This window comes from Vidua macroura, chromosome 30 (genome assembly GCF_024509145.1).
Source record: "Vidua macroura isolate BioBank_ID:100142 chromosome 30, ASM2450914v1, whole genome shotgun sequence".
NCBI lineage: Eukaryota > Metazoa > Chordata > Aves > Passeriformes > Viduidae > Vidua > Vidua macroura.
In genome coordinates this window covers 2,944,439-2,970,442 of record NC_071600.1, presented here as the reverse complement: position 1 = coordinate 2,970,442, position 26,004 = coordinate 2,944,439, and the positions used below count along the sequence as shown (strand labels likewise).

Here is a 26,004-nt window from a genome sequence, read left to right as displayed (position 1 = left end):
AGAAACACTCATCGCTCTTGCAGGCAGTCCGATACAGACAGACCAGATTGGTTGATTGAAATCCAAACGCCGTCGCCATTGGCCAATTAAGAAATCACCCTTTGGTAAACAAATCTCCATAACACATTCCACATGTGCACAACAACAGGTGCAGCAAGTGGAGATAAGAATTGTTTCCCATTCTTTTCTCTGAGCTTTGTCACAGCTTCCCAGGAAAATCCTGGGAGAGCTCTCTCTCTCTGTTCAGAGGATATGTGATTACCCCAGGTCAGTTGTGACAATGCGGGTCCAAGGACACCACGGTGACACTGGGGAACCTCATGGAACCAAGGGGCCATTGTGACACTGTGCTGCCTCATGGAATCAAGGAGACCATGGTGGAACTTGGGGGCCCCAAGGAACCAAGGGTCCATGGTGACCTTGTGGAGCCCGCAGTGTCACAGAGGAGCCGTTGTGACACAGCGAGGGCGCGTGGAGCCGAGGGGCCATTGTGACACATCAGGGCTCTGTGGAACCACAAAGCCATTGTGACACTGCAAGGATCATGGAAGCACGGGGCCATTGTGACACTGCAGAAGCAAGGGGGACATTGTGACACTCCAGGGCCTCATGGAACCAAGCAGACCATTGTGACACTGTGGGGTCCCACGAAACCAAGGGAACATGGAACAGGTCTGGCTGGCTGGGCCTCCTGCGGACCACCTGACAGGTCCGGCTGACCTTGGCATGTCGAGGGCTGCTTCTCACCTGCCCCTGAAGCACTGGGGCTCTGGGCTTTCCTTCCTATAAGAGAGAACTGTCCTTCTCCTCCAGGGTCCTTGGCCAAAACTGGGATTCCACTTCCAAAACTCTGTACATCCAAGGATTGCTCTCCAGTGAAAGCTCCCAGGACAGAAAAGTCTGGCTGCCCTTGGCCTCTTGGGGATGCCTCTCACATGCTTTCCAAACACTGGGGCTCAGTGCTTTCCTTCCTATGGAAAAGAACTGTCTTTCTCAAGTTGTCCATGGTCAAAATTGAGATTCCTCCTCCCATATTCCATGTATCCAAGGTTTCCTCCATGACAAAAGCTGCCAGGACAAACAGGTCTGGCTGGCTTGGCCTCCCGGGAGCCACCTCTCTCCTCTTCGGCCTTTGAAATTCTTGGTCTCTGTGCTTTCCTTCCTACAGAAAAGAACCCTCCTTCTTATCTATGCAGAAATGGCCGAAACTGCGGTTCCACCTGCAAAATTCCCTATATCCAAGGGTTGCTTTCAGACAAAAGCTACCAGGAGAGAGAGGGATGGCTGGCCTAGGCCACCTTTTATCTGCCCCTGAAACACTGGTGTTCCATGCTTTCCTTCCTGTGGAAAAGAACTGTCCTTCTCCTCTGGCTGTCCATGTCTGAAATTGGGATGCCACCTCTAAAATTCCCTATATCCAAGGGTTGCTCCCAGGCAATATCTGCCAGTACCGTCAAGTCTGGCTGGCCTTGGCCTCTGGTGGCTGTCCCTGCCACACTGGGGCTCGGTTCTTTCCTTCCCATGGAGATCCCTGTGACACTGTGGGGACCTCATGGAACCAAGGGGATCATTGTGGCACCCCTGGAGCCCATGGAACCAAGGGGCCATGGTGACACAGCGGGGCTTCATGGACCCAGAGACCATTCTGACTCTGTGGGGCCTGATGGAACCAGGGAGACCATTCTGACCCTTCAGGGCCTCGTGTCACCAAGGGGGCATTGTGACACCTCAGGGCCTCCTGGGAGCAAGGGACCATTGGGACACTGTGGGGCCCCATGGAACCGAGGGCACATGGAACAGGTCTGGCTGGCTTGGCCTCCCAGGGGCCACCTGACAGGTCTGGCTGATCTTGGAATGCCAAGGGCTGCCTCTCATCAGCTCCTGGAGCACTGGGGCTCCATGCTTTCCTTGCTATGGAAAAGAACTGTCTGTCTTTTCAGATGCCCATTACTAAAATTGGTACCCTCCCTAAAAAAATTCCTATTTTTAAGGGTATCTCTCAGAACAAAATCTGGCAGCTCTGGCTGACCTTGGCCTCTGCTGGTCATTTCTCATCTGCCCCTGAAACAGAGGGGCTCTGTTCCTTCCTTGCTATGGAAAAAACCCAGCTATCTTGCCAGGGGACCATGGCCAAAATAAGAATTTAGCCTCCCATATTCGATATATCCAAGGATTGTTCCCAGACAAAACTAGCCAGGACAGACAGGTCAGGCTGGCCCTGTCCTCTGGTGATTCTTAGACTATGAGCTGAATGTTTTCATTTGAAAACAACTTGGAGAGGGCCCAGAGATCTCCCAAGCTAAGATTTTGAGGCCTTGGGCACATGACCACTACGTATGGACAAAGGAGCTCAGTGCTCTGTGTTGTTGTGGTGGTTTTGCATCACACAAGTGATGTCCTGAGAGAAGCTGCTAGCAGTTTCCTCTGTATCTGAGAGAGAAACAATCAGTAATTAGCTTTGAGAGCTGACAATCTGTTAAAGCACTAAGGAAACTGCACACACCTCTGTGAAGACACAAGTTAAAGAGGAAGAAGCCTGGCTGGGTCTCTTTCCCTTCTGGCCAGCACAGAGGTGCCAAGGCCGGGCCAGCCCCCGTCTGGGCCGGGGCGGGCCGGGCGGCTCCTGCCGTGGGGCCGGGCCCCTTCCCAGGGAGCCCGCCAGGCCCCATCGGCTGCCGGGCAGGGGAGGGGAGGCCGCGGGGCCGAGGCCGGGCCGGGCCGTGGCTGCGCTTGCTGACATCTGGCCGCTGCCGAGCCCTGCCCCGCCGCCAGCCCGGGCCCAGCCAGGATCCGCCGGGCCCCAGGAGCAGCCCCGGGCCGGGCCGGCTCGGCCAAGCTTCTGCCGCCCTTGGGCTTGGCCCGCAACCAGCGGGCAGGGCCAGGAGAAGCCATCGGCCCCGGCCGTGCTGCTGCTCTGCTCTGGCCTGGCTGCTGAGATCCTGGCCCTGCCCCCAGCGCCGCCCAGCCTGACACAGCCCCAGCGCAGCCGCTGCACAAACCTCCATGGGAAAACAGCTCCAGCCGCAAGGACCCAGCCCGGCCGGGCTCACGCAACCATCTGCAGGCCCCGGCTCAGATATTGACTCTTCCCGTGCTTCCATCCTCCCTCCAGTGAGAGAAAAGGACAAAGTGCAGGCACACACAGGAGCAACGTGAAGACACCGAGGTCAGTGAAGAGGAAGTTGAGTCCCAGATGGGAGGGATGAGGAGATGCCCAGATCTTGGGGCTGAAATCCTCTGCTAAAGCAATGGAGAAGGATGGAATTGATACATCAGACTCTCTTTTTCCCTATAAAGCATTGAAAACAATGGGGAGATGACTTGTTCAGCAAAGGCCTCCATGCTAAAGTAAGCAAATGTTGCAGTAGCTGTGATCCCATGAGAAGTTTGAACAGAGAAAGAGAGCAGAGTGATGAGACCCTGTGCCCTCAGGGAGAGAAGAAGATCTCTGTTCCCAGAGATGAAGAGGATTTCAGAAATAGATGAAGAGAACCTTTGCTCTTAAACAAATCATCTTTAAATTAATACCCTCTAAGTTGACATGGCCCATAAACACAGCTGTGGGAAAAGCTGTGAAAAAATGGGAGGGACTTCATGATTGCAGATTTTTCCAGGCACCTGCTATTGGTGGAACTGAAAAGCCATGAGAGAACTGTTTTCTTGTGGAGAAGTCTCCATAACATGAACAAGAGGAACTTCCCTCCCTAAGTCAAGTGAAGAAAGACTATTCTAGAGGTGGTAAACTGACAGGCTTTCTCTCTTCACATTGTCAGGTTGTATGGAGAGAGGAAGTGTTCTGAAAGTTTTGTTTTGATTCTTATTACTCTTTCTTTTAGTTACTATTAATAAACCTTTTTAAAGTTTTGAGCCCACTTTGCCTTTCTCCTAATCCTATCTCATAGCAGGAAATGAGTAAGTATATTCTAGTGAGTACACTGGAAAGTAGCCAGCACTGAACCCACCACACTAATTGATGCATTGGCTGAGAAATCTCAAAACCACTACAGAAACTTCCTGATGAACTGCACCAGACAAGAGGGAAATCAAGGCAGAGCCATGGCTTGTCAGGACTTGCTTGATCCTAATGAGCCCCGTGGTGCATTTGGAGCTGAGCCCTGGAACCTCAGGGCCTGAGAGGAGATTGCACAAACCTTTCCAGGAGTCAAAGGCAGAAGAAAACCCCAAAGTGTCTCAAAGAATTAATGGGTGCCACTGAGGTCCATCCCCAACACAGGCTCCTCATGGACTCCTTGGAGGAGAGAACTGGAGGCCAGGATGGCACAAAAACCTCTCAGAGATTCAAAATGGCACAAAAACCTCACAGTGTGGAAAGGAAAATCCAAAGTATTTTAAAAAATTGAGTATCTCAAAGCATTAATGAGCCCCACAGAATGTCAGTACAAAGCTCTCAAGGGACTCGTTAAAGCAGATAATTGGGGCCATGATTGCACAAACCTCTCACAGAGTCTGTAGCAAAAGGGAAACACCAAGTACCTTAAAAGAACTGAAGTACCTTGAAGCATTAATGAGCCCCACTGAGTGTTGTTCCTGACCAAGCCTCTCCAGGGACTAATTACAGCAGATAATTGGAGGCCATGATTGCAGAAAGCTCTCAGAGACTGCAAGGCAAAAGCCAAAGCCAAAGTCCTTTGAAAAACCTGCAGTGCCTGGGAGCATTGTGGAGCCCCCAGGGCCATTCCTGAGCAAGGCTCCCCAGGGACTCCTTCCAGCAGATCCTTGAGGCCACTGGGATGTGGGCTAGGGGGGGATGCTGAGGGCAGGACAAGGGGCTGACAGTGCCCAGCCTGGCTGGGGCTGTGCCAGGAGGCCCCAGGGCCTCAGGACAAGGTGTCTCCTGACAGCCCTTGGTGGCACAGACCCTGCTGTGCCCCAGGCCACCAAGACTTGGCTTCTCTTTGTCCCCACCTGTCATCAGTGCCTCCAGTTCTCTGCTCTGCCTGGGGCCTGGGGACACTTTCTCACTCGTGTCCCTCACTGGGACCCATTAAAAGTCAAAGAAACTTTGCAGTTGGATTCTGACTTGGAGTTCTGGAGAGGTTTCTGCAGCTCCCTCTCAGGGCCTGATGTTCAGGGCCTGAGCACAAAGCCCCAGAGGCTCATTCAAGTCCTTGTGCTGTGTCTGTGCTGCTGAGCTGGGCCGGGCTCCTGGCACAGAGGGTGATGCTGGTAAGCAAGCAGAGCTTCAAAAGCACATTTCTCTGGATGAGCAGCTCTTCTCCCAGCCCAGCAGGGCTGGGGCACTGCCTGCAGCCAGCGCGGGCACAGCCCAGAGGCACAGAGAGCTTCAATCAGTCAGGGCTGGGAAGGTGCTGAGAAGTGCCTGGGGCAGAATCACTGCCAGCCCTTGGCACAGGAACCTCTGGCTGCAGGACAATGCAGCTGCAGCTCCTGCAGTGATCTCCTCAAGCTGGAACATCCCAATGCCCACAGACCCTGTGAGTACATTCTCTGATGGTCTCTTGTGCAGAGCAGCCAGGGGTGCCCAGGGCTGTCCTGCAGAGCAGGGTCCTGCAGCCCAGGGCGCTGTGCTGGGCCAGGGACTCTGCTGCCTGCCAGGGACAGCTCTCAGCCGGCCCGGGGAGCTGCTGCCAGCGCTGGCCAGAAGCTGTGGGGGGAAGGAGCCACCCTGAGCAGGGCAGGTGCTGCTGCTGAGAGCTGCTGGCTGGGGCAGGGCTGCTCCCAGCTCCAGACCAGCCTGGGCACAGCTCCGGAGGACACTTCCCAAAGAAGGTAAGCCTGGGATTGCTGTAAAGATCAGCAGCTTTCCTGAGAGTGTTTTCCATTTCCTGCTTGAAGACGGATGGGAAAGTTGGGGTGGTGACAGAAAGATTTTTGCTTTTGATACATTTTTATTTATTCAAAGCTCTATAAATTAATATTATACAGTTATAAAACTATAATCCTTACTTTATGCTATTAAACTCTTAATTAACTCTATTAAACTACTATGATATACTTCTATAACTATAATCCTTAATTAACTCTAGTACATTTCCTAACCTTTTTCTTAGATTTTTGAACAATAACCCGTCTAAATACACTCCTGAAATACTGTATCGTCTTATTACCAGGAAGAGGACCTACAAGAAGAACATTTTGGTTTTGACCAGCATGTGAGCAGTCATAACAAAAAGTGGGGCAAAGAAGTCCTTGGACCTTCTCCAATGGGTTGATCCAGGGGTGTGTAACTGGGACAACTGAATCTCCTACTGGATGCTCCTGTTAAATATCCTAATTAATCAACCTTTAGAAATTGTTGAAATCAGGAGTCGATTGTGCCCCATCCCCACTGGGACACCTGGAAGCTTCCAATAAAGGTCTGGTTTTTACTTTACTGTTCTAACTCTGTTGCAAGGGTTTGTTTGTTTGTTTTTTTTTTCTCGGTTGATGATAGACAACAGGGGGATGAGAGAAGCAGAAGAGGAATTGTAATCCCAGAATGACAGAACATTCTGAGTTGAAAGGGACACACAGGATAATCAAAGGAATGTTTGAACATTTACAGAGACTCCAGAACTGTGACTTTGGGTGGTCAGTCTCTCTGCTGGCAGCCTCCCAAAGGGCCTTCAGCCACTGCTCAGCCCTGGACAGCAGCAGCATCACCTTGGCAGGGCCCAGCAGGGCTCTCCTGAGCTGCCCTTGCCCAGCTGCACACAGACCCTGCCCCAGCCAGGGCCCTGCACACAGGCAGGTTTCTGTAGGGCCGGGCCGAGGGCACACGGGGTGGGATGGGCTCTGTGAGCGCTGGCAGGGACAAGGCACCTCTCAGGAGGGAATGTCCAGGCCCAGGGAGATGCTCAGGGAAGCAGAGGGGGCTGAGCAGAGCAGTGCTGGGGCAGGAGAGCACTGTTGGTGTGTGGGAGGTGCCGGGCACAGCTGGGCACGGGAACACTGTCCTGAGTGCCCAGCTGTCTCTGCCCTGCCCTCTCAGGCACAGCACCACAACACTTCTCTTGTTTCTGCACTCCCCTGATATTGTCACTCTTATCTGGTGCTCTCAGGGAGGCTCTGGCATTTGCAGCAGCTGAGTCAGGCACTGCCCTTGGCATTCCTGCCAGGCAGGGCTGTCCATGGGAATGGGGTGTCCAAGCTTCCCTGGGACCTGTGGGGCTGTGGGCAAAGCAGTCCATGGGAAGGGAAATGAGCTGAGCTCCTCCCTGAAATCCCATCATGGGCACACCCGGGGATCTCCTTGCTGTGCCCTTCCCAGCTCTGAGCTGCCCTCCTGGGTGCAGTTCTGTGCCAGAGCCTCTGGGAGATCCCTGAATGTCCTACGGGGAAGTGCAGAGATGCCACAGCTGAGGAAATGCTGCTGGGTTGGCCAAGGGAGCCGTGAGTGTCCTTGGCACAAGGGGCTGCTGAGACCTTGCCCAGAGACCTTTGGAGAGGGTGAGACATTCAGGGATGTCTCTGGGCAGGGTCTGGTTTATCCCAGGGTGACCCAGGAGTGTGATTGTGCTCTGATTGCAGCCATAGGTGCAAAGCCAGGGCAGTTGGGAACAAGCCCATCCAGCCCCTCACCTTCCCTCAGCCACAGGGAATCATTTGCTCTCTCATCTCTCAGTGGCAAACTCTGAGTGCAGCAGGAATGCTGGGGATTTCTGACCTCAGAGAGCCAGCAATGATGTGTGGCTAGGAAAAACATTCCCTACATCTTTTCACTGCTATCCAAGTCCTCTAGATGTGGCAGTGCAGAAGCTACCAAGCAAGTCTGCAGTAGTAGTGATTCCCCTGAAAAATCCTGAATACTCAGCCTTGTCCCTCTGCCACATGGCCACAAACCCAGGGCAGGGGGCAGGGATGGCTCCTTGAGAACCCCCACGCAGAGCCCTGGCTGCTCTTGGCACACTCAGCCAGCACAGCTGCAGCTCAGGCAGGGACCTGGGTGAAGTTTTGCCCAGAGCAGGAACAAGGGTGGGTGAGTGCCAGCAGGACAGGCTACAGGGAATGGCCCAGGTTTGGCTCCAAGCAGCCTCTCCTGACTTGTCACTGTCCTTTCTCCATGAACAGGTGCCCATGTGCAGCCACAGCCAATGTCCAACAGCAGCTCCATCAGCCACTTCCTCCTGCTGGCACTGGCAGAGACGCGGCAGCTGCAGCTCCTGCACTTCTGCCTCTTGCTGGGCATCTCCCTGGCTGCCCTCCTGGGCAACGGCCTCATCATCAGCGCCGTAGCCTGCGGCCACCACCTGCACACACCCATGTTCTTCTTCCTGCTCAACCTGGCCCTCAGCGACCTGGGCTCCATCTGCACCACTGTCCCCAAAGCCATGCACAATTCCCTCTGGGACACCAGCACCATCTCCTACAAAGGATGTGCTGCACAGGTCTTCTTTTTTGTTTTCTGCGCTGTAACAGAGTTTTATCTCCTGACCATCATGTGCTACGACCGCTACGTGTCCATCTGCAAACCCCTGCACTACGGGACCCTCCTGGGCAGCAGAGCTTGTGCCCACATGGCAGCAGCTGCCTGGGCCGGTGGCTTTCTCAATGCTCTGCTGCACACAGCCAATACATTTTCCCTGCCCCTGTGCCATGGCAAGGCCCTGGGCCAGTTCTTCTGTGAAATCCCACAGATCCTCAAGCTCTCCTGCTCCAAATCCTACCTCAGGGAACTTGGGCTACTTGCTTTTAGTGCTTGTTTGTTATTTTGTTGTTTTGTGTTCATTGTTTTCTCCTATGTGCAGATCTTCAGGGTCGTGCTGAGGATTCCCTCTGAGCAGGGACGGCACAAAGCCTTTTCTACCTGCCTCCCTCACCTGGCTGTGGTCTCCCTGTTTGTCAGCACTGCAGTGTTTGCTCACCTGAAGCCCCCCTCCATCTCCTCCCCATCCCTGGATCTGGCCCTGTCAGTTCTGTACTCAGTGGTGCCTCCAGCCTTGAACCCCCTCATCTACAGCCTGAGGAACCAGGAGCTCAAGGCTGCAGTGTGGAGACTGATGACTGGATGGTTTCAGAAACATTAAACTGCTGGCCAATTTCTGCCAATCACTTGTAATAAAACTCATCTTTGATACTTCTTGTTGATTTCATATTGGAGGTTCTTCTTCCTTTGTTTTAGATTTTTCAGATTGTCCACAAAGAGGTATCATTGTTTGTTCCATTTCTCATTTTGTTTCCCACCAACTTCCCTGTGGCCACAGACTGTGTCAATGAGGGGCTGTGCTCTTGGTGGCTTTAAAGGAACTAAAGGCTCTCCCAGCAGAGTTTTCTGCAGAGATGCCCTTTTGTTGCCTTCTCTGGAGCTGCAGCAGCAATGTCTGTGTGCAGAGCTGGGGGCAGATCAGTGCTGGCACAGCAGCTGTGCCCAGCAGCAGCAGCAGCACTTGGTGTTGGCAGTGCTGCTCCCGTGGCCCTGCCCCGCTGCCCTGGTGGCCCTGGTGTTGCTGCAGGGCCTGAGTGCTCTCGGGGCCGGGCACAGTCCTGGGGGTGGCAGTGCCGGGGCTGCAGCAGGGACAGGCCATGGGCACTGCTGGGGCAGCGCTGAGGCCTCAGGCCAGGGCCTGGGGGCTCCAGGCTCCTTGCCCAGGCTCTCTCAAGAACACAGCCAGGCCAATGCTCAGCACAGAAAACCCCCGTCAGCAGCCCCAGGCTGGCCGTGGGCAGGCTGGGGGCAAACAGCACGGCTTGTGCTCTGCCAGGGCCCTGGGGGAGACGGGAAGGAGCAGCAGAGCAGGGGCTGATCCATCCCCAGTGCGCTGCACAGCCCAGGGCAGCGTCCCAGAGCGTCCTCATGGAGCTGCCAACAACATCCCCCCTCTGCAGCCCTGGCCTCTCCCCCAGCTCACACAGGTGCCGCATCCTTGCAGGCACAGACACGGCAGCGCTGGCTCAGGAGCCCCTGTTTGCATTGCACACAGCAGGCGGGAGCACCCCCGTGCTGGTGCTGTGGGGACATGAACCTGAGGGAGCACAAATGCCATCAGCCCCTGGGGCCAGGAAGGGCTGGGGGACACCACAGAAACCACTCAGCTTTGTCCTGGCCTCTGCACTCAGCCAGAAAGTTTGTTCCCATCAGCTGGGAGCTTCCTGTCCCACTGCAGACGCTGTTGCTCAGAGCCAGAGCTGTTTGGCAGCCACCCCCAAAATGCCCTGAGCATTTCCTTGGCTTCACCTTTGCTTTCTTTACTCTTCCCTGGTGCAGACTTCTTTGTCTTGCTGCGCCCTGTTCCCTCCCCTGCATACAGCCCATCCCTGTTTGCCCTTTCCTCTCTGGCCCCACTCCCCATTGCAGTTCCTGACTTGGCACCATGGGAACATCCCTTGGGGAGCAGGATCATCCCACAAGTGCTGCAGGAATTGTCTGCAGGCTCCTGCAGTGCCTCGTGCTGCTCCCTTGCCAGAGGCAGCCCAGGCCAGGGGGGCACATCTGGGCTGCTGTGTCTGCCTGTGGGGCTCCCTGTTCTGGGCAAGGAGGAGGAGCTGCAGAGGCTCTGCAGGACTGACAGGATGGGCTTTGGGGCTGTGAGGAGAAGCTGAGGGACCTGGGCTGCTGCAGCTTCTGAAGAGGAGGCCCAGGGCTCCTCCTGCAACTGCTCCAAGGGTGGTTTCAGAGAATCCCAGAATCAGCAAGGCTGGAAAAGACCTTGGAGATCATCAGCCTGTGCCCTGACACTGTCTTGTCTCCCCTGACCCGCCTCTTCTCCAGGATCAACAACCCAGGCTCCCTCAGCTGCTCCTCACAGGACTTGTGCTCCAGACCCCTCAGCAGCCTTGTTGCCCTTCTCTGGACACACTCCAGCCCCTCCATGTCCTTCCTAAATTGGGGGGCCCAGAACTGGACACAGCACTCGAGGTGCTGCCCAACCAGTGCCCAGCACAGGGGAAGAATCACTGCCCTGCTCCTGCTGGCCACACCATTCCTGATCCAGGCCAGGAGCCATTGGCCTTCTTGGCCACCTGGGCACACGGCTGGCTCATGTCCAGCCTGCTGTCCATCAGTCCCTGCAGGTCCCTTTCTGCCTGGCTGCTCTCCAGCCCCTCTGTCCCCAGCCTGGAGCGCTGCAGGGGTTGTTGTGGCCAAAGTGCAGGACCCGGCACTTGGACTTTTTAAACCTCACCTTGTTGGATTTGGGCCCTGGATCCAGCCTGTCCAGGGCCCTGTGCAGAGCCCTCCTACCCTCCAGCAGATCCACACTCCCAGACAACTTGGTGTCACCACAGTTCCATGAGGCCCCAGTGTGTCCCAGTTGTCTCCATGATTCCATGAGGCCTCCCAGTGTCTCAATGTCCCTTTGGTTCCATGGGACCCCTTGGTGTCACAAAGTCCCTTGGATGCTTGGGCCCTGCAGTGTCACAATGGTGCCATGGTCCCCCAATGCCCTGCAGTGTCAGAGTGGATCCTTGGTTCCATGAGGTCTGGCAGGGCAGCAATGCTCTCCTTTTTCCTGCTGTCTCCCATGCCCCCACTGTCAGGCTATAGAAGGACACCTGGCCGATGAAGGGGAGTGGGAGTGGGTACCTACTCAAGGAGGGAGGTAATAATAAAAATTCCTCCCAACCCCCCCTCCCAAGCTAGGCACCACTTCAGATTAGGAATGATCCCCTGGATTTGGAGAGTCAGCCAGATGGTTTCGAAGAAAATTATCTGTCCAGTGAGCTTCCCAGTTATGATTCATGTGTGAGACAGATCACCACCTCTGACATCAAAAAGGAAAGAAGGGTAATCGTGGTGGGTGACTCCCTTCTGAGGGGAACAGAGGGCCCCATATGTCGACCAGACCCACCCCACAGAGAGGTCTGATGCCTCCCTGGGGCCCGGGTACGGGATATCACTGAGACACTGCCTGGGCTGATTCAGCCCTCTGATTATTACCCACTGCTGATACTCCAGGCTGGCAGTGATGAGATTGAAAAGAGGAGTGCCAGGGCAATTAAAAGGGACTTTAGGGCATTGGGTCAGGTGGTTAATAGGACAGGGGCACAGACAGTATTTTCCTCAGTCCCTTTGGAGTCTGAGAAAAACGGTGAAAGCAATAGGAGAGCTCACATTATCAACGAGTGGCTCCAAGGTTGGTGTCATCAGCAGAATTTCAGATTCTTTAATCATGGGGCAACTTTTACAGCACCTGGCCTGCTTGGACCAGACGGGCTCAATCTTTCTGTGAAGGGCAGAAGAATTTTAGCTCATGAAGTGGCAGAACTTGTTGAGAGAGCTTTAAACTAGGTCTGAAGGGGGAGGGAGATGCATCTGGGCTGTCTGGAAGCAGGCCCAAGGGTGGTAAGCCTGAGTTAGGGGTGAAATCAGCAGCCCAGCTGAGGTGCATGTGCACCAATGCACGCAGCATGGGTAACAAACAAGAAGAGCTGGAGGCCATGGTCCAACAGCAGAGCTATGATGTTATTGCCATCTCAGAAACGTGGTGGGATGACTCACATAGCTGGAGTGCTGCACTGGATGGCTGCAAGCTCTTCAGGGGAGATGGGAAAGGGAGAAGAGGTGGAGAGGTGGCCCTTTATATTAGGGAGGGTTTTGGCACCATAGGTATTGAAACTGATGAAGATGAAGTTGAATGTCTACGGGTGAGAATTAAGGGGAAGGCCAACAAGGCTGACATCCTACTGAGAGTCTGTTATCGTCCACCCAACCAGGAAGAAGAGGTGGACAACTCATTCTATAAGCAGCTAGAAAATATTTCTGGATCATCTCCATTTCTCAGTGCAAAATTTCTCAGTGAGAAATTTCTCCATTTCTCAGGGCGACCTGAGAAGGGAGGGGGGAATGCACCAGCACAGGGCCCATGGAACCATGGAGACACTGAGGGGACTCGTGGGATCATGGAGACCATTGGGACACTATGAGGCCCCATGGAATAAGCAAAGCATTGGGACACTGTGAGGCCTCATGGAACCAGTGAGACCATTGTGACCCTGGGGGTCCCCACGGAACCAAGAGGACCATTGTGACACTGTGGGGCCTTGTGGGACCAAGAGGCCTTTGTGACACTGCAGGGCTGCATGGAACCAAAGGCCCATTGTGCGGGGCCTCGTGTCATCAGTGGTCCATTGTGACACTGTGGAGCCAAAGGAGATCATTGTGACACTGCAGGGCTGCATGGAACCAAAGGTCCATTGTGACATTGCGGGGCCTGGTGTCATCAGTGGTCCATTGTGACACTGGGCAACCAAAGGAGACCTTTGTGACCCTGCAGGGCTTCATGAAACCAAGGGGCCATGCTGACATAGAGGAATCCCATCAAACCAAGGGTTCGTCTTGACACTGCAGGGCTGCATGGAACCAAAGCCCCAGGATAACACAGAGGGGCCTCCTGTAATCAATGGTCCTTTGTGACACTGTAGAGCCAAAGGAGACCATTGTGACACCGCAAACCACCAGGGTCCAAAAGTCCATTGTGACATTGTGGGCCTCATGGAACAGAGGAATCACGTGACACTGTGGGGCCTGGGGAACCACAGAGACCATTGTGACACTGTGGGGGGCCCATGGAGCCAAGGGAACAGGGAACAGGTCTGGCTGGTTTGGCCTCCCAGGGGCCACCTGACTGGTCCAGCTGACCTTGGCATGCTGAGGGGCTCTTCTCATCTGTTATTGAAACACTGGGGCTCTGGGATTTTCTTCCTATGGAAAAGAACTGTCCTTCTCCTCCAGGCACCCTTGGCCAGAATTGGGATTTCTCCTCCAAATTTCTTTATGTCCCGGCATTGTTCCCATGGGAATATTGCCAGGACAAGTCTGTCTGGCAATGGTTTCATGAAGGTCACTTTCCATCTGTCCCTAAAACATTTGGGGTCTGTGCTTTTCTTTTTTATGGGAAAGAACTGTCCTGCTTCTCAAGGTGCCCATGGCCAAGACTGGCTTCCACGTCCAAAATTCCCAGTCTCCAAAGACTGCTCCCAGATAAAATCTGCCATTCCTGACAAGTCTGGCTGGCCTTGGCCTAGTGAGGCTCTCACCTGCCTTCCAAACACTGGGGCTCTGGGCTTTCCTTCCTATGGAAAAGAACCATCCTTCTCATCAAGGAGCCCATGGCCAGAAATGGGATTTTACCTCCAACATTGCCTGTTGTGACAGACTGGAGGAGATTGTTGGCTGGAAACATTTCCTGTGTGGGAGAGGAAGGGGCAGGTCCAGCCTTGCCGTGCCCTGGAACCCCAGCCCTGCCCTGCCCTGGAACCCCAATCCCCCCAGAGCCTCTATCCCAGCCCAGCAGTGGCTGCCAGTGCCTGGCACAGCACAGGCAATGCTCCACAGCCACCTCTGGAGCCCCAGCCCAGCTCCTGAGTGACCAAATGACCCCAAGTCCCACCTGGGGGAAGGGCCCAGGAACACCAAGGGGTATTTAAGGCTGACCACAAGGCAAGCACACATCTGGACCCTACCTCCTCTTGGAATTTCTATCTGAACACCACTGGAATCCAGGAGCTGGTAGGTGTGTGTGTGCTTCTCTGTATCTTGTCTTTTTCTCCTTCTGTCTCCTATTTCTATCCACTTGCAAATGTTGATTAACTTAAAATTGAACAGGCTTAGAGTTTGTGAAGTTGAATGAGCCAAGTTAGTGCTTTGAGAAGTGTTTTTTGTTGACTGAATGTCCTATTAAACCTTTTGCCAAAGTTTCTCTGATTTTCTAAATTTCCCAGCAAAGTCTGTTTTGTTGTTTTTAGCCCCTGAGAATCTCTTGCTGGTATTTCTCCAGTGCATCCAACTCAGAAGACACAAACAATTGCAATTCCTTTTAAATGTTTCCTTGAGAGAGTTGTTTGGGGGATGGGGGTCAGGGCTTGTGTGTCCTGCTTGGCACAGCCCAGGCAGGGCTTTCACAGCCCCATCCCACACTCCATTTCCCAGCTGGAGCCGCTGCTGCCTCTGAGTTCTGCTGCCCCAGCCCCAGGGACGCTCTCCTTGTCTGCCCATTCCCCCACGGTCTCTGGGCAGGGATGGCCTCAGTGGGGGCTGCTGACATCCTCAGCACCTTGGAGGCTGCTGCTGAATTTTACTGCTCCAGAGGCTTCTTCAGCCTTCAGCTCTTCAGTTCAGGAATTCAGTGCCCCAGGGCTCATTAACATTCAGAACACCTTAACAAGCCAAACCTCTGGGAATAATTTGATTTAAGTTTTCAAATATTTTGTGGTTAATTAGACAGATTTCAGAAGCCTATTCAAAGTGAATATATTTAAAAAGACAGTAAAAAGATATTTTTTAGGTCCTGTTTAGTTTTTTTTTTTACTGCTGATACATTGATATGTGCAATCTCCAATGGACACTGAGTCCAAGTACCTCCTCATGCAGTTGGAATAGATATGAAAATCAAGACCCTTCATGGCTGACAATCAATCAGACTCTGTCCCTACCCCCACCCCACCATTTCCCCCATCCAAGCCCTGGCACTCAGAGCAGCCTTGTGCAAATCTGAGCTCCCTCCAGCCCAGGCTGCACCTGCAGCTTTCAGCTCCTTGGCTCCAACTCCCACCTGCTTTCCCTGGAGAAGGAGCTGCCCGAGACACAGGGGAATGTTCATTTCTTGTCAGCCAACAAAGCCAAGGGAAGGCACAGCTCCATCAAATGAAAAAGTCATTCTTCTCCCTGGCTGTGCCCTGCCCCTGATCCCCACAGCCTGTCCTGTTTCCTTCATCCCTGCATTGCCAGGGACTTTCTGGGACAAGGCAGCTCTGCTCTGGGGATGGAGGGAGCTCCAAGTGCCACCACTGGAGTGGGAACCACAACTCATCAGGTTTGTGTCCTTTGAGCGACCAGGAACTGGTGAGACTCAGAGGCACAGGAAGGTTTCTCTTCATGGCCAACATAAAAATTGTGAACATGATAACATTTAAGAAAAAAGAAAACACTTCCTTCAGCTCCTTGTGACATCCAGCAATATCTGACATGTCCACCACCCACAAGGGATTGCCATAGAGGAAGACTTTTAGACAAAGGAATAGGAAGAGGTGATATAAACAACAAAAATACAACTAAAATTCTAAGGTGTTATTTAAACTTCTGAAAGACTGGGGAACTCCCTGAAGCTCAAAGCATGAAGCCAATCAAGAGAGATGCATTGGAATGACCAGAGAACAGCTGCAGGAGGAAATGTGGGAGCAACAGGAAGGACCTCGATCCAGCTGCTCAAAATGAAGCGATGTCCTTAGACATGGCCATTTAAACAGGAGAGCTGGAAACACCTGAAGCAAGAGGGTCATGAAATATTGGACTGAATGTTGGTGGCAAAGGTAGGGGGGAAGATAAGTATTTCTTCTCCTGCCATCAGTACAAGAATCCAGTAGATCCAGGAAATTTGTTTTCCTGGCAGGAAAACTGCCTTGTCTTCAAAGTATTCAAGTGACCCGGATAATAAAGATTTACTTGTATAATATGAAGTGTACAAGTATTAAAACCTGTGCCCCTTTCCAGGCAGACATCAGCTGTGTGGCCATGACCAGGCAGTGCCACTTGTGCCCTGAGGTGCCCAGCTGGGATTGGATCTCTCAGAGAGGAGCTGAGGGAGAGCAGAGCACCTTGCAAGCTGCAGGTCCCTGCCAGCCCCGCAGGGCTCCTGTGCCATCAACATCTGCTCTGCTCCAGGCTGAAACAGGGCCCAGCACGGTGCCGGGATCATCAGAGAGCTGAGGTGTGTGCTGGAATTCCATGCCCTCGCCATGGCGCAGCAGCCCTGCATTTCCCTGCTCCAGCCTTGGTCTCCAGCACAGCCATGGAGGCTCTTTGGGCTCCTGAGTGTTCCTGCAGCCCCCAAGGGCAGCTGAGCTCTGCCTTTGGCACAGTCAGCCCTGGCCAGCGCAGGCCATGCTCAGCAATTCCTTGTCTGTGCCCGGCCTTGCTGCCAGCCCCGGCAGCGGCTGCGTGGCCCCTTGGTGGCCCTGTGCTGGCCCAGCCATGGTGCCACAGCCCCTGTGCAGGCCCAGCCCAAAGCTGGGCTCAGCAGCCAGGGCTGCCAAGGGCTGGGGACAGAGGCTGGCGCTGACAAATGTCCTGGGCCCCCTCCCTGCTGTGTCCATGCCCCCAGGGGCACAGAGCAGCCTCCTCTCTTGGGCACTTGCCTGTTTTCAATGCCTTGCACAGGCGCTGGCCCTGCCCCACAAGGCCTGGGCTGAGTCCTGCCCCTGCACGCTCAGCCAGGCTGAGATGGACACTGATGGTTTCTGGGCCAGGCTCTCGGAGCCCAGCCCAGCTCCCTGCAAGCTCTGCCAGCTGCCCTGAGCTCTGTGCAGCACCAAGGGCCTCTCCCCAGCACAGCCCAGCCGCCTCTGGCCCCACAGCTCTGCTCAGGCCAGGCTGCTCTGGCCACTGGCCCCACGGCCTCAGCCCCTGCCAAGGGCACAGCAGCAGCTGCAGCTCAGCCAGGACTCAGCCCCAGCCATGGGGGAAGGGGCTTGCCCAAGGCACAAGGAGGCTCCCTGGCTGCCCTGCTCCCCTCGGCCTCAGCTGCTGAGAGCTCTGCAGCCCCTGCTGCCATCCCATCTGCCCAGGCCAGCACAAGAGCCCCGGCCTTGGGGCCCTCCAGAGCTGCTCCTGCTCCAGGCCCAAGGCCCATCCCAGAGCTGGGGCAGCCACAAAGCTCTGCCCATTTCTGCTCATTGCTGCTCTGATGGGGATGGATCCTGAGCCCCTTGGAGGTTGCTGATGAATTTTCCTACTCCAGAGGCCTCTTCTTTCTTGAGCCCTTCAGTTCAGGAATTCAGTAACAAAAGCTCATATAATTTGTTCAAAACTCCGTAACAGAAACAGCCTTTGGGAATAATCGAAGTTTTCAATTCTTTTGTGGTTAATTAGCCAGATTTCAGATTTGTATTCAAAGTGAATATACTATATTGAAGACAATGCAGAGAGAACTGTTTTGCCCTGTTTTCTTTTCCTGTTTGCAGATTGATATCAACAATGTCCAATTGATATTGACCCCCAGCACCTTCTACTACAGTCTGAATAGATATGAAAATCAAGACCCTTCATGGCTGACAATCAATAACGCTTTGTCCCAAACCCCTCCCCACCATTTCCCTCATCCAAGCTCTGACACACCCATGGATCAGGAATGGTGTGGCCATTAGGACCAGGGCAGTGATTCTTCCCCTGTGCTGGGCACTGCTTGGGCAGCACCTCGAGTGCTGTGTCCAGTTCTGGGCCCCCAATTTAGGAAGGACATGGAGGGGCTGGAGCATGTCCAGAGAAGGGCAACAAGGCCGGTGAGGGGTCTGGAGCACAAGTCCTGTGAGGAGCGGCTGAGGGAGCTGGGGTTGTTGATCCTGGAGAAGAGGAGGCTCAGGAGAGACCTCATCACTCTCTACAACTCCCTGACAGGAGGGTGCAGCCAGGTGGGGGTCAGCTCTTTTCCCATGGAACAGTGACAGGACAAGAGGACACAGCCTTCAGCTGTACCAGGGGACGTTTAGGCTGGTCATCAGGAAATATTCTTCACACAAAGGGTGATTGGGCACTGGAATGGGCTGCCCGGGGAGGTTGGTGAGTCACTGTCCCTGGAAGTGTTTCAGCAAAGACTGGATGTGGCCCTCAGTGCCATGGTCTGGGTGACAAGGTGGTGTTGGGTCCCAGGTTGGACTTGATGCTCTCCAAGGCCTTTGCCAGCCTGGTTGATTCAATGATGATTGTGACACTGCAGGGCCCTGGGGAAACAAGGGGCCATTGTGACACTGCAGGGCCTGGTGGCACTAAGAGGACCATGGTGACAATGTGTACGACATGGCACCACAGAGCCACGGGGCCACTGTGACACTGTGGGGCTGAATGGAAGCAAGGAGTGCACTGTGACAGTCTGGGTCCCGGTGGAACCACAGAGGCCACTGTGACACTGCGGGGCCTTGTGGAACCAAGAGGCCATTGTGCCACTGCGGAACCAAGGAGACCCTTGGGAGAGCCTGGGGACAATGGGATCAAGGGGCCATTGCTTCATGGCAAGGACTCTAGGGAACTGAGGGAACAATTGTGACACTGTGGTGCCCCATGGAACCAAGGGTCCCTGGTGACACTGCAGGATCTTGCGTCACGAGGGCTCCATTGTGACACTGCAGCACCAAGGAATTCATTGTGGCACTCTGAGGCCTCATGGAACCAAGAGGCCACTGTGACCCTGCAGGGCCTTGTGGAACCCTGCAGAGCTCTGTGACAGAGCAGGACCTTGTGTCATGATGGGGCCACTGTGACACTGCAGGGCCCCATAGAACCAAGGGGCCAGTGCTGCTCCTCAGGGACTCATGGAATGAAGGCAACACGTTTAACACCAGAGTGGCCCATGGGACCATGAGGCCATTGTGACCCTGTGGGACCAAGGAGAGCATTGCTGCCCTGCCAGACCTCATGGAACCAAGGATCCACTGTGACACTGCAGGGCCTTGGGGGACCACGGTGCCATTGTGACACTGTGGGGCACAAGGATCCAAGAGACTTTGTGACACCAAGGTGTCCCATGGAACCAAAGGGACATTGTGACACTGGGAGGTCTCATGGAATCATGGAGACCATTGGGACACTGCATCCTCATGGAACCGTGGTGACACCAAGTTGTCTGGGAGTGTTGATCTGCTGGAGGGTCGGAGGGCTCTGCACAGGGCCCTGGACAGGCTGGATCCAGGGCCCAAATCCAACAAGGTGAGGTTTAACAAGTCCAAGTGCCGGGTCCTGCACTTTGGCCACAACAACCCCTGCAGCGCTCCAGGCTGGGGACAGAGGGGCTGGAGAGCAGCCAGGCAGAAAGGGACCTGCAGGGACTGATGGACAGCAGGCTGCACATGAGCCAGCCCTGTGCCCAGGTGGCCAAAAAGGCCAATGGCTCCTGGCCTGGATCAGGAATGGTGTGGCCAGCAGGAGCAGGGAAGTGATTCTTGCCCTGTGCTGGGCACTGGTTGGGCAGCACCTCGAGTGCTGTGTCCAGTTGTGGGCTCCCCAAAATTAGGAAGGACATGGAGGGGCTGGAGAGTGTCCATGGAAGGGCAACAAGGCTGCTGAGGGGTCTGGAGCACAAGTCCTGTGAGGAGCGGCAGAGGGAGCTGGGGTTGTTGATCCTGGAGAAGAGGAGGCTCAGGGGAGACAAGGCGGTGTCAGGGCACAGGTTGGACTTGATGATCTCCAAGGTCTTTTCCAGCCTTGCTGGTTCTGGGATTCTCTGAAACCACCCTTGGAGCAGTTGCTGGAGGAGCCCTGGGCCTCCTCTTCAGAAGCTGCAGCAGCCCAGGTCCCTCAGCTTCTCCTCAGAGCCCCAAAGCCCATCCTGTCAGTCCTGCAGAGCCTCTGCAGCTCCTCCTCCTTGCCCAGAACAGGGAGCCCCACAGGCAGACACAGCAGCCCAGATGTGCCCCCCTGGCCTGGGCTGCCTCTGGCAAGGGAGCAGCACCAGGCACTGCAGGAGCCTGCAGACAATTCCTGCAGCACTTGTGGGATGATCCTGCTCCCCAAGGGCCGTTCCCATGGTGCCAAGGCAGGAACTGCAATGGGGAGTGGGGCCAGAGAGGAAAGGGCAAACAGGGATGGGCTGTGTGCAGGGCAGGGAACAGGGCTGGGCAAGAGGAAGAAATCTGCACCAGGGAAGAGGAAAGAAAGCAGAGGAGAAGCAAAGGGAATGCTCAGGGCAGTTTGGGGGTGGCTGCCAGGCAGCCCTGGCTCTGAGCAACAGCGTCTGCAGTGGGACAGGAAAGTCCCAGCTGATGGGAACAAAGTTTCTGGCTGAGTGCAGAGGCCAGGACAAAGCTGAGTGCTTTCCCTGGCGTCCCCCAGCCCTTCCTGGCCCCAGGGGCTGATGGCATTTGTGCTGCCTCAGGTTCCTGTCCCCACAGCAGCAGCACGGGGGTGCTCCCGCCTGCTGTGTGCAATGCAAACAGGGGCTCCTGAGCCAGCGCTGCCGTGTCTGTGCCTGCAAGGATGCGGCACCTGTGTGAGCTGGGGGAGAGGCCAGGGCTGCAGAGGGGGGATGTTGTTGGCAGCTCCATGAGGACGCTCTGGGACGCTGCCCTGGGCTGTGCAGCGCACTGGGGATGGATCAGCCCCTGCTCTGCTGCTCCTTCCCGTCTCCCCCAGGGCCCTTGCAGAGCACCAGCCATGCTGTTTGCCCCCAGCCTGCCCACGGCCAGCCTGGGGCTGCTGACGGGGATTTTCTGTGCTGAGCATTGGCCTGGCCGTGTTCTTGAGAGAGCCTGGGCAAGGAGCCTGGAGCCCCCAGGCCCTGGCCTGAGGCGTCAGCGCTGCCCCAGCAGTGCCCATGGCCTGTCCCTGCTGCAGCCCCGGCACTGCCACCCCCAGGACTGTGCCCGGCCCCGAGAGCACTCAGGCCCTGCAGCAACACCAGGGCCACCAGGGCAGCGGGGCAGGGCCACGGGAGCAGCACTGGCAACACCAAGTGCTGCTGCTGCTGCTGGGCACAGCTGCTGTGCCAGCACTGATCTGCCCCCAGCTCTGCACACAGACATTGCTGCTGCAGCTCCAGAGAAGGCAACAAAAGGGCAGCTCTGCAGAAAACTCTGCTGGGACATCGTTGAGTTCCTTTAAAGCCACCGAGAGTGCAGCCCCTCATTGACACAGTCTGTGGGCACAGGGAAGGTGGAGAGAAACAAAATGAAAAATGGCACAAGGAGCAACATTTCTTTATTCATCTAATTATTTAAAATCAAAACTAAGAAAAAGAAGCTCCAACATGAAACCAACAAGAAGTATCAAAGATGAGTTTTATTCAAAGTGATTGGCAGAAGTTGGCCAGAGTTTAATGTTCCTGAAAGCATCCAGTCATCAGTCTCCACACTGCAGCCTTGAGCTCCTGGTTCCTCAGGCTGTAGATGAGGGGGTTCAGGGCTGGAGGCACCACCGAGTACAGAACTGACAGGGCCAGATCCAGGGATGGGGAGGACATCGAGGGGGGCTTCAGGTAGGCAAATGCCCCAGTGCTGACAAACAGAGAGACCACGGCCAGGTGAGGGAGGCAGGTGGAAAAGGCTTTGTGCCGTCCCTGCTCAGAGGGGATCCTCAGCACAGCCCTGAAGATCTGCACATAGGAGAAAACAATGAACACAAAACATCCGAGTCCTAAACACATACTAACAGCAATGAGGCCAAATTCCCTGAGGTAGGATTTAGAGCAGGAGAGCTTGAGGACCTGAGGGATTTCACAGAAGAACTGGCCCAGGGCATTGCCATGGCACAGGGGCAGGGAAAATGTATTGGCCGTTTGCAGCAGAGCATTGAGAAAGGCACTGGCCCAGGCAGCTGCTGCCATGTGGGCACAAGCTCTGCTGCCCAGGAGGGTCCCGTAGTGCAGGGGTTTGCAGATGGACACGTAGCGGTCGTAGCACATGATGGTCAGGAGGGAAAGCTCTGTTCCAAGGAAGAAGATAATCAGAAAAACCTGTGCAGCGCATCCTGTGTAGGAGATGGTGCTGGTGCCCCAGAGGGAATTGTGCATGGCTTTGGGGACAGTGGTGCAGATGGAGCCCAGGTCGCTGAGGGCCAGGTTGAGCAGGAAGAAGAACATGGGCGTGTGCAGGTGGTGGCCGCAGGCTACGGCGCTGATGATGAGGCCGTTGCCCAGGAGGGCAGCCAGGGAGATGCCCAGCAAGAGGCAGAAGTGCAGGAGCTGCAGCTGCCACGTCTCTGCCAGTGCCAGCAGGAGGAAGTGGCTGATGGAGCTGCTGTTGGACATTTGCTGTGCCTTGGCATGGTGATCTGTAAAAAAATGTAATCGTGGAATATTTGGGTTTGGAGAGGACTTCTAATATCCCAGTTGGCCTGGGGGCAGTTTCCCTCCACTGCCTGCCCAGGCTCTGTTGCCTGGAGCTAACCCTGCCAGCAGCTGCTTGCCTGTGCCCAGGGCTGGGCCCTGCCAGTACTGCCAGAGCCCAGCCCAGCCCAGCCCTGGGGGCTCAGCTCTGCCCTGCAGACCCCTCCCAGCTCAGGAACAGCCCAGGGGCAGCTCTGGCTCTGCAGGCTTTGATGGCAACGTCAGAGCAACCCTGAGGAGGCGGAAAAGCGACACTGATGCTGCCTCTAAGGGGCCCTGTGCTGATTTCTGTCACTGCCGGGGTTATTCCCATCTGAAAGAAAACTTTTTTATTTTTCTCAACCTGAACTGGGAGATGAATATCTATGTGCAATTTCCCATTGAAGCAACACAGAACAGTAGATTAAAAATGCAGAATTTTCCCTTTTATTCAGCCCATGACTTGCTGTGCTCCCTGTATAATCTGCTTGGAAATGTTCTGGAGTTAAATCCCATGACGGGAGCTGTCCTGAACAATTCAGCATCCTCACCACACAAGGAGAACATTTCCAAGCCCTACCAGCTGTCTCCTTGCACCCACATCTTGTCCCCCAGCGCTGGGAGCAGCTTCCCAGGCCGGCTGAGAGCTGTCCCTGGCAGGCAGCAGAGTCCCTGGCCCAGCACAGCGCCCTGGGCTGCAGGACCCTGCTCTGCAGGACAGCCCTGGGCAGCCCTGGCTGCTCTGCACAAGAGACCATCAGAGAATGTACTCACAGGGGCTGTGGGCATTGGGATGTTCCAGCTTGAGGAGATCACTGCAGGAGCTGCAGCTGCATTGTCCTGCAGCCAGAGGTTCCTGTGCCAAGGGCTGGCAGTGATTCTGCCCCAGGCACTTCTCAGCACCTTCCCAGCCCTGACTGATTGAAGCTCTCTGTGCCTCTGGGCTGTGCCCGCGCTGGCTGCAGGCAGTGCCCCAGCCCTGCTGGGCTGGGAGAAGAGCTGCTCATCCAGACAAATGTGCTTTTGAAGCTCTGCTTGCTTACCAGCATCACCCTCTGTGCCAGGAGCCCAGCCCAGCTCAGCAGCACAGACACAGCCCAAGGACTTGAATGAGCCTCTGGGGCTTTGTGCTCAGGCCCTGAACATCAGGCCCTGAGAGGGAGCTGCATAAACCTATCCAGAACTCCAAGTCAGAATCCAACTGCAAAGTTTCTTGGACTTTTAATGGGTCCCAGTGAGGGACACGACTCAGAAAGTGTCCCCAGGCCCCAGGCAGAGCAGAGAACTGGAGGCACTGATGACAGGTGGGGACAAAGAGAAGCCAAGTCATGGCGGCCTGGGGCACAGCAGGGTCTGTGCCACCAAGGGCTGTCAGGAGACACCTTGTCCTGAGGCCCTGGGGCCTCCTGGCACAGCCCCAGCCAGGCTGGGCACTGTCAGCCCCTTGTCCTGCCCTCAGCATCCCCCCCTAGCCCACATCCCAGTGGCCTCAAGGATCTGCTGGAAGGAGTCCCTGGGGAGCCTTGCTCAGCAATGGCCCTGGGGGCTCCACAATGCTCCCAGGCACTGCAGGTTTTTCAAAGGACTTTGGCTTTGGCTTTTGCCTTGCAGTCTCTGAGAGCTTTCTGCAATCATGGCCTCCAATTATCTGCTGTAATTAGTCCCTGGAGAGGTTTGTCAGGAACAACACTCAGTGGGGCTCATTAATGCTTCAAGGTACTTCAGTTCTTTTAAGGCACTTGGTGTTTCCCTCTTGATACAGACTCTGGGAGAGGTTTGTGCAATCATGGCCCCAATTATCTGCTTTAACGAGTCCCTTGAGAGCTTTGTACTGACACTCAGTGGGGCTCATTAATACTTTGAGATAGCCAACTTTTTTCAGGTACTTTGGATTTTCCTTTCCAGACTGAGAGGTTTTTGTGCCATTTTGAGTCTCTGAGAGGTTTTTGTGCCATCCTGGCCTCCAATTCTCTCCTCCAAGGAGTCCATGAGGAGCCTGTGTTGGGATGGACCTCAGTGGGACCCATTCATGCTTTGAGACACTTTGGGCTTTTCTTCTGCCTTTGATTTCTGGAAAGGTTTGTGCAATCTCCTCTCAGGCCCTGAGGTTCCAGGGCTCAGCTCCAAATGCACCACGGGGCTCATTAGGATCAAGCAAGTCCTGACAAACCATGGCTCTGCCTTGATTTCCCTCTGGCCTGGTGCAGTTCATCAGGAAGTTTTCCTACTACAGTTATGGAGAATTATTTCAAAGTGCTTCTAAGAAATAGTTATTCCCATTTTAAGGGTATATTTTATTACTGTTCTCTTTATAGCAGAGGTGATTGCAGTATTCAGTGATTCATATTCATCCAGGGATTCTCTTAAGAAGGTCTCGCTTGCTCAGAGAAGCTGTGCCTTGAGCTCTGACCCAGTGTGGACAACCTTGCTCCACATTCCCCAGCCCACCTTGCCTCTCCTTACTCATCTGGGGCCTGCTTTGCTTGGAGAACTCGTTGCACACAGCCAAAGAAGGGTTTTCTTCTTCTTTTTTAAGCAATCTAAATGTCCCAAGTTGCGCACTAAAAACAGACACCCTCCTCAAGGGTGTGCCAAGCCCAGGCTGCCTCCAAGGTGGTTCCACTTCCCCAAGGCAGAACCATGCAAGGAATGATGTAGACACACTGGAAGTTCTGCAATAAACACAAATCCAGAGCTGGCTCAGGGTAGAATTAGACCAACTCCTGAAGGACAGACAAGCTTTGAACTCCTTGCAGCTCAAAGCTCCAAGCTGGGAGGTTTGTGAGTGACCCAAGAGTGAGGGACGGGGACTGCAGAGAGCCCTGGAAGTGCTTCTGTGCAGACAGGCTGTGGGGAAGGGCACTGCAGAGCTGCCCTGGGCCAGCTCTGAGGGTGGATCATCATCCCAACCTGCCCTGGGCCATTGCAAGGGGCTGTGGCCATGGTCACTGCACTGACCCCACGGTGCCAGCACATTGCTCAGGGCTGCTGTCAGTGCCCAGAGCCAGAGGGGATCCCGTGCTGGGGGCTTGTGCCACGGCCACCTGCCCTGTGCCGCGCTGGCCGCTCAGGCGCCGCGGAACCAGCAGCAAAGGGCAGTGCCAGGGCCAAAGGCCAGGTCAGCCAGACAGAAAGGGGCCGTGCTGGGCACTGTTTCCATGGCAGCCCTCACTGGCTGTGACACCTGGGTCACTTGTCCTGGCAGTTGCCATGGAAACCCAGCTCAGTGGAAATACAAGGGTGGACAAAAGTTTTAGTAGGGCCTGTCACAACAGGACAAAGGGGGATGGTTTTAAACTAAAGGAAGGAAGGTTCAGAT

At 54.8% G+C, this 26,004-nt stretch overlaps 2 protein-coding genes and 2 pseudogenes across 2 annotated transcripts; 2 read left to right on the top strand and 2 right to left on the bottom strand.

The window, feature by feature from the left end:
- Positions 1-26,004, bottom strand: part of LOC128820667 (uncharacterized) — a 2,212,279-nt pseudogene that overhangs the window by 360,255 nt on the left and 1,826,020 nt on the right.
- The window catches only part of LOC128820669 (uncharacterized), a 1,091,286-nt pseudogene that overhangs the window by 239,662 nt on the left and 825,620 nt on the right, over positions 1-26,004 (top strand).
- LOC128820704 (olfactory receptor 14J1-like) lies at positions 6,061-9,009 on the top strand. Its single transcript, XM_054001519.1, has 2 exons — positions 6,061-6,338; positions 8,032-9,009. The coding sequence occupies exon 2, from the start codon at positions 8,055-8,057 to the stop codon at positions 8,985-8,987; it is 933 nt and encodes a 310-aa protein (XP_053857494.1). The 5' UTR covers positions 6,061-6,338; positions 8,032-8,054; the 3' UTR covers positions 8,988-9,009.
- LOC128820761 (olfactory receptor 14C36-like) lies at positions 21,696-22,646 on the bottom strand. Its single transcript, XM_054001592.1, has one exon. The coding sequence runs from the start codon at positions 22,626-22,628 to the stop codon at positions 21,696-21,698; it is 933 nt and encodes a 310-aa protein (XP_053857567.1). The 5' UTR covers positions 22,629-22,646.

Bases quoted from the DNA above. Each gene is read 5' to 3' on its own strand.
- LOC128820704 (XM_054001519.1), top strand. From the start codon at position 8,055: ATGTCCAACAGCAGCTCCATCAGCCACTTCCTCCTGCTGGCACTGGCA.
- LOC128820761 (XM_054001592.1), bottom strand. From the start codon at position 22,628: ATGTCCAACAGCAGCTCCATCAGCCACTTCCTCCTGCTGGCACTGGCA.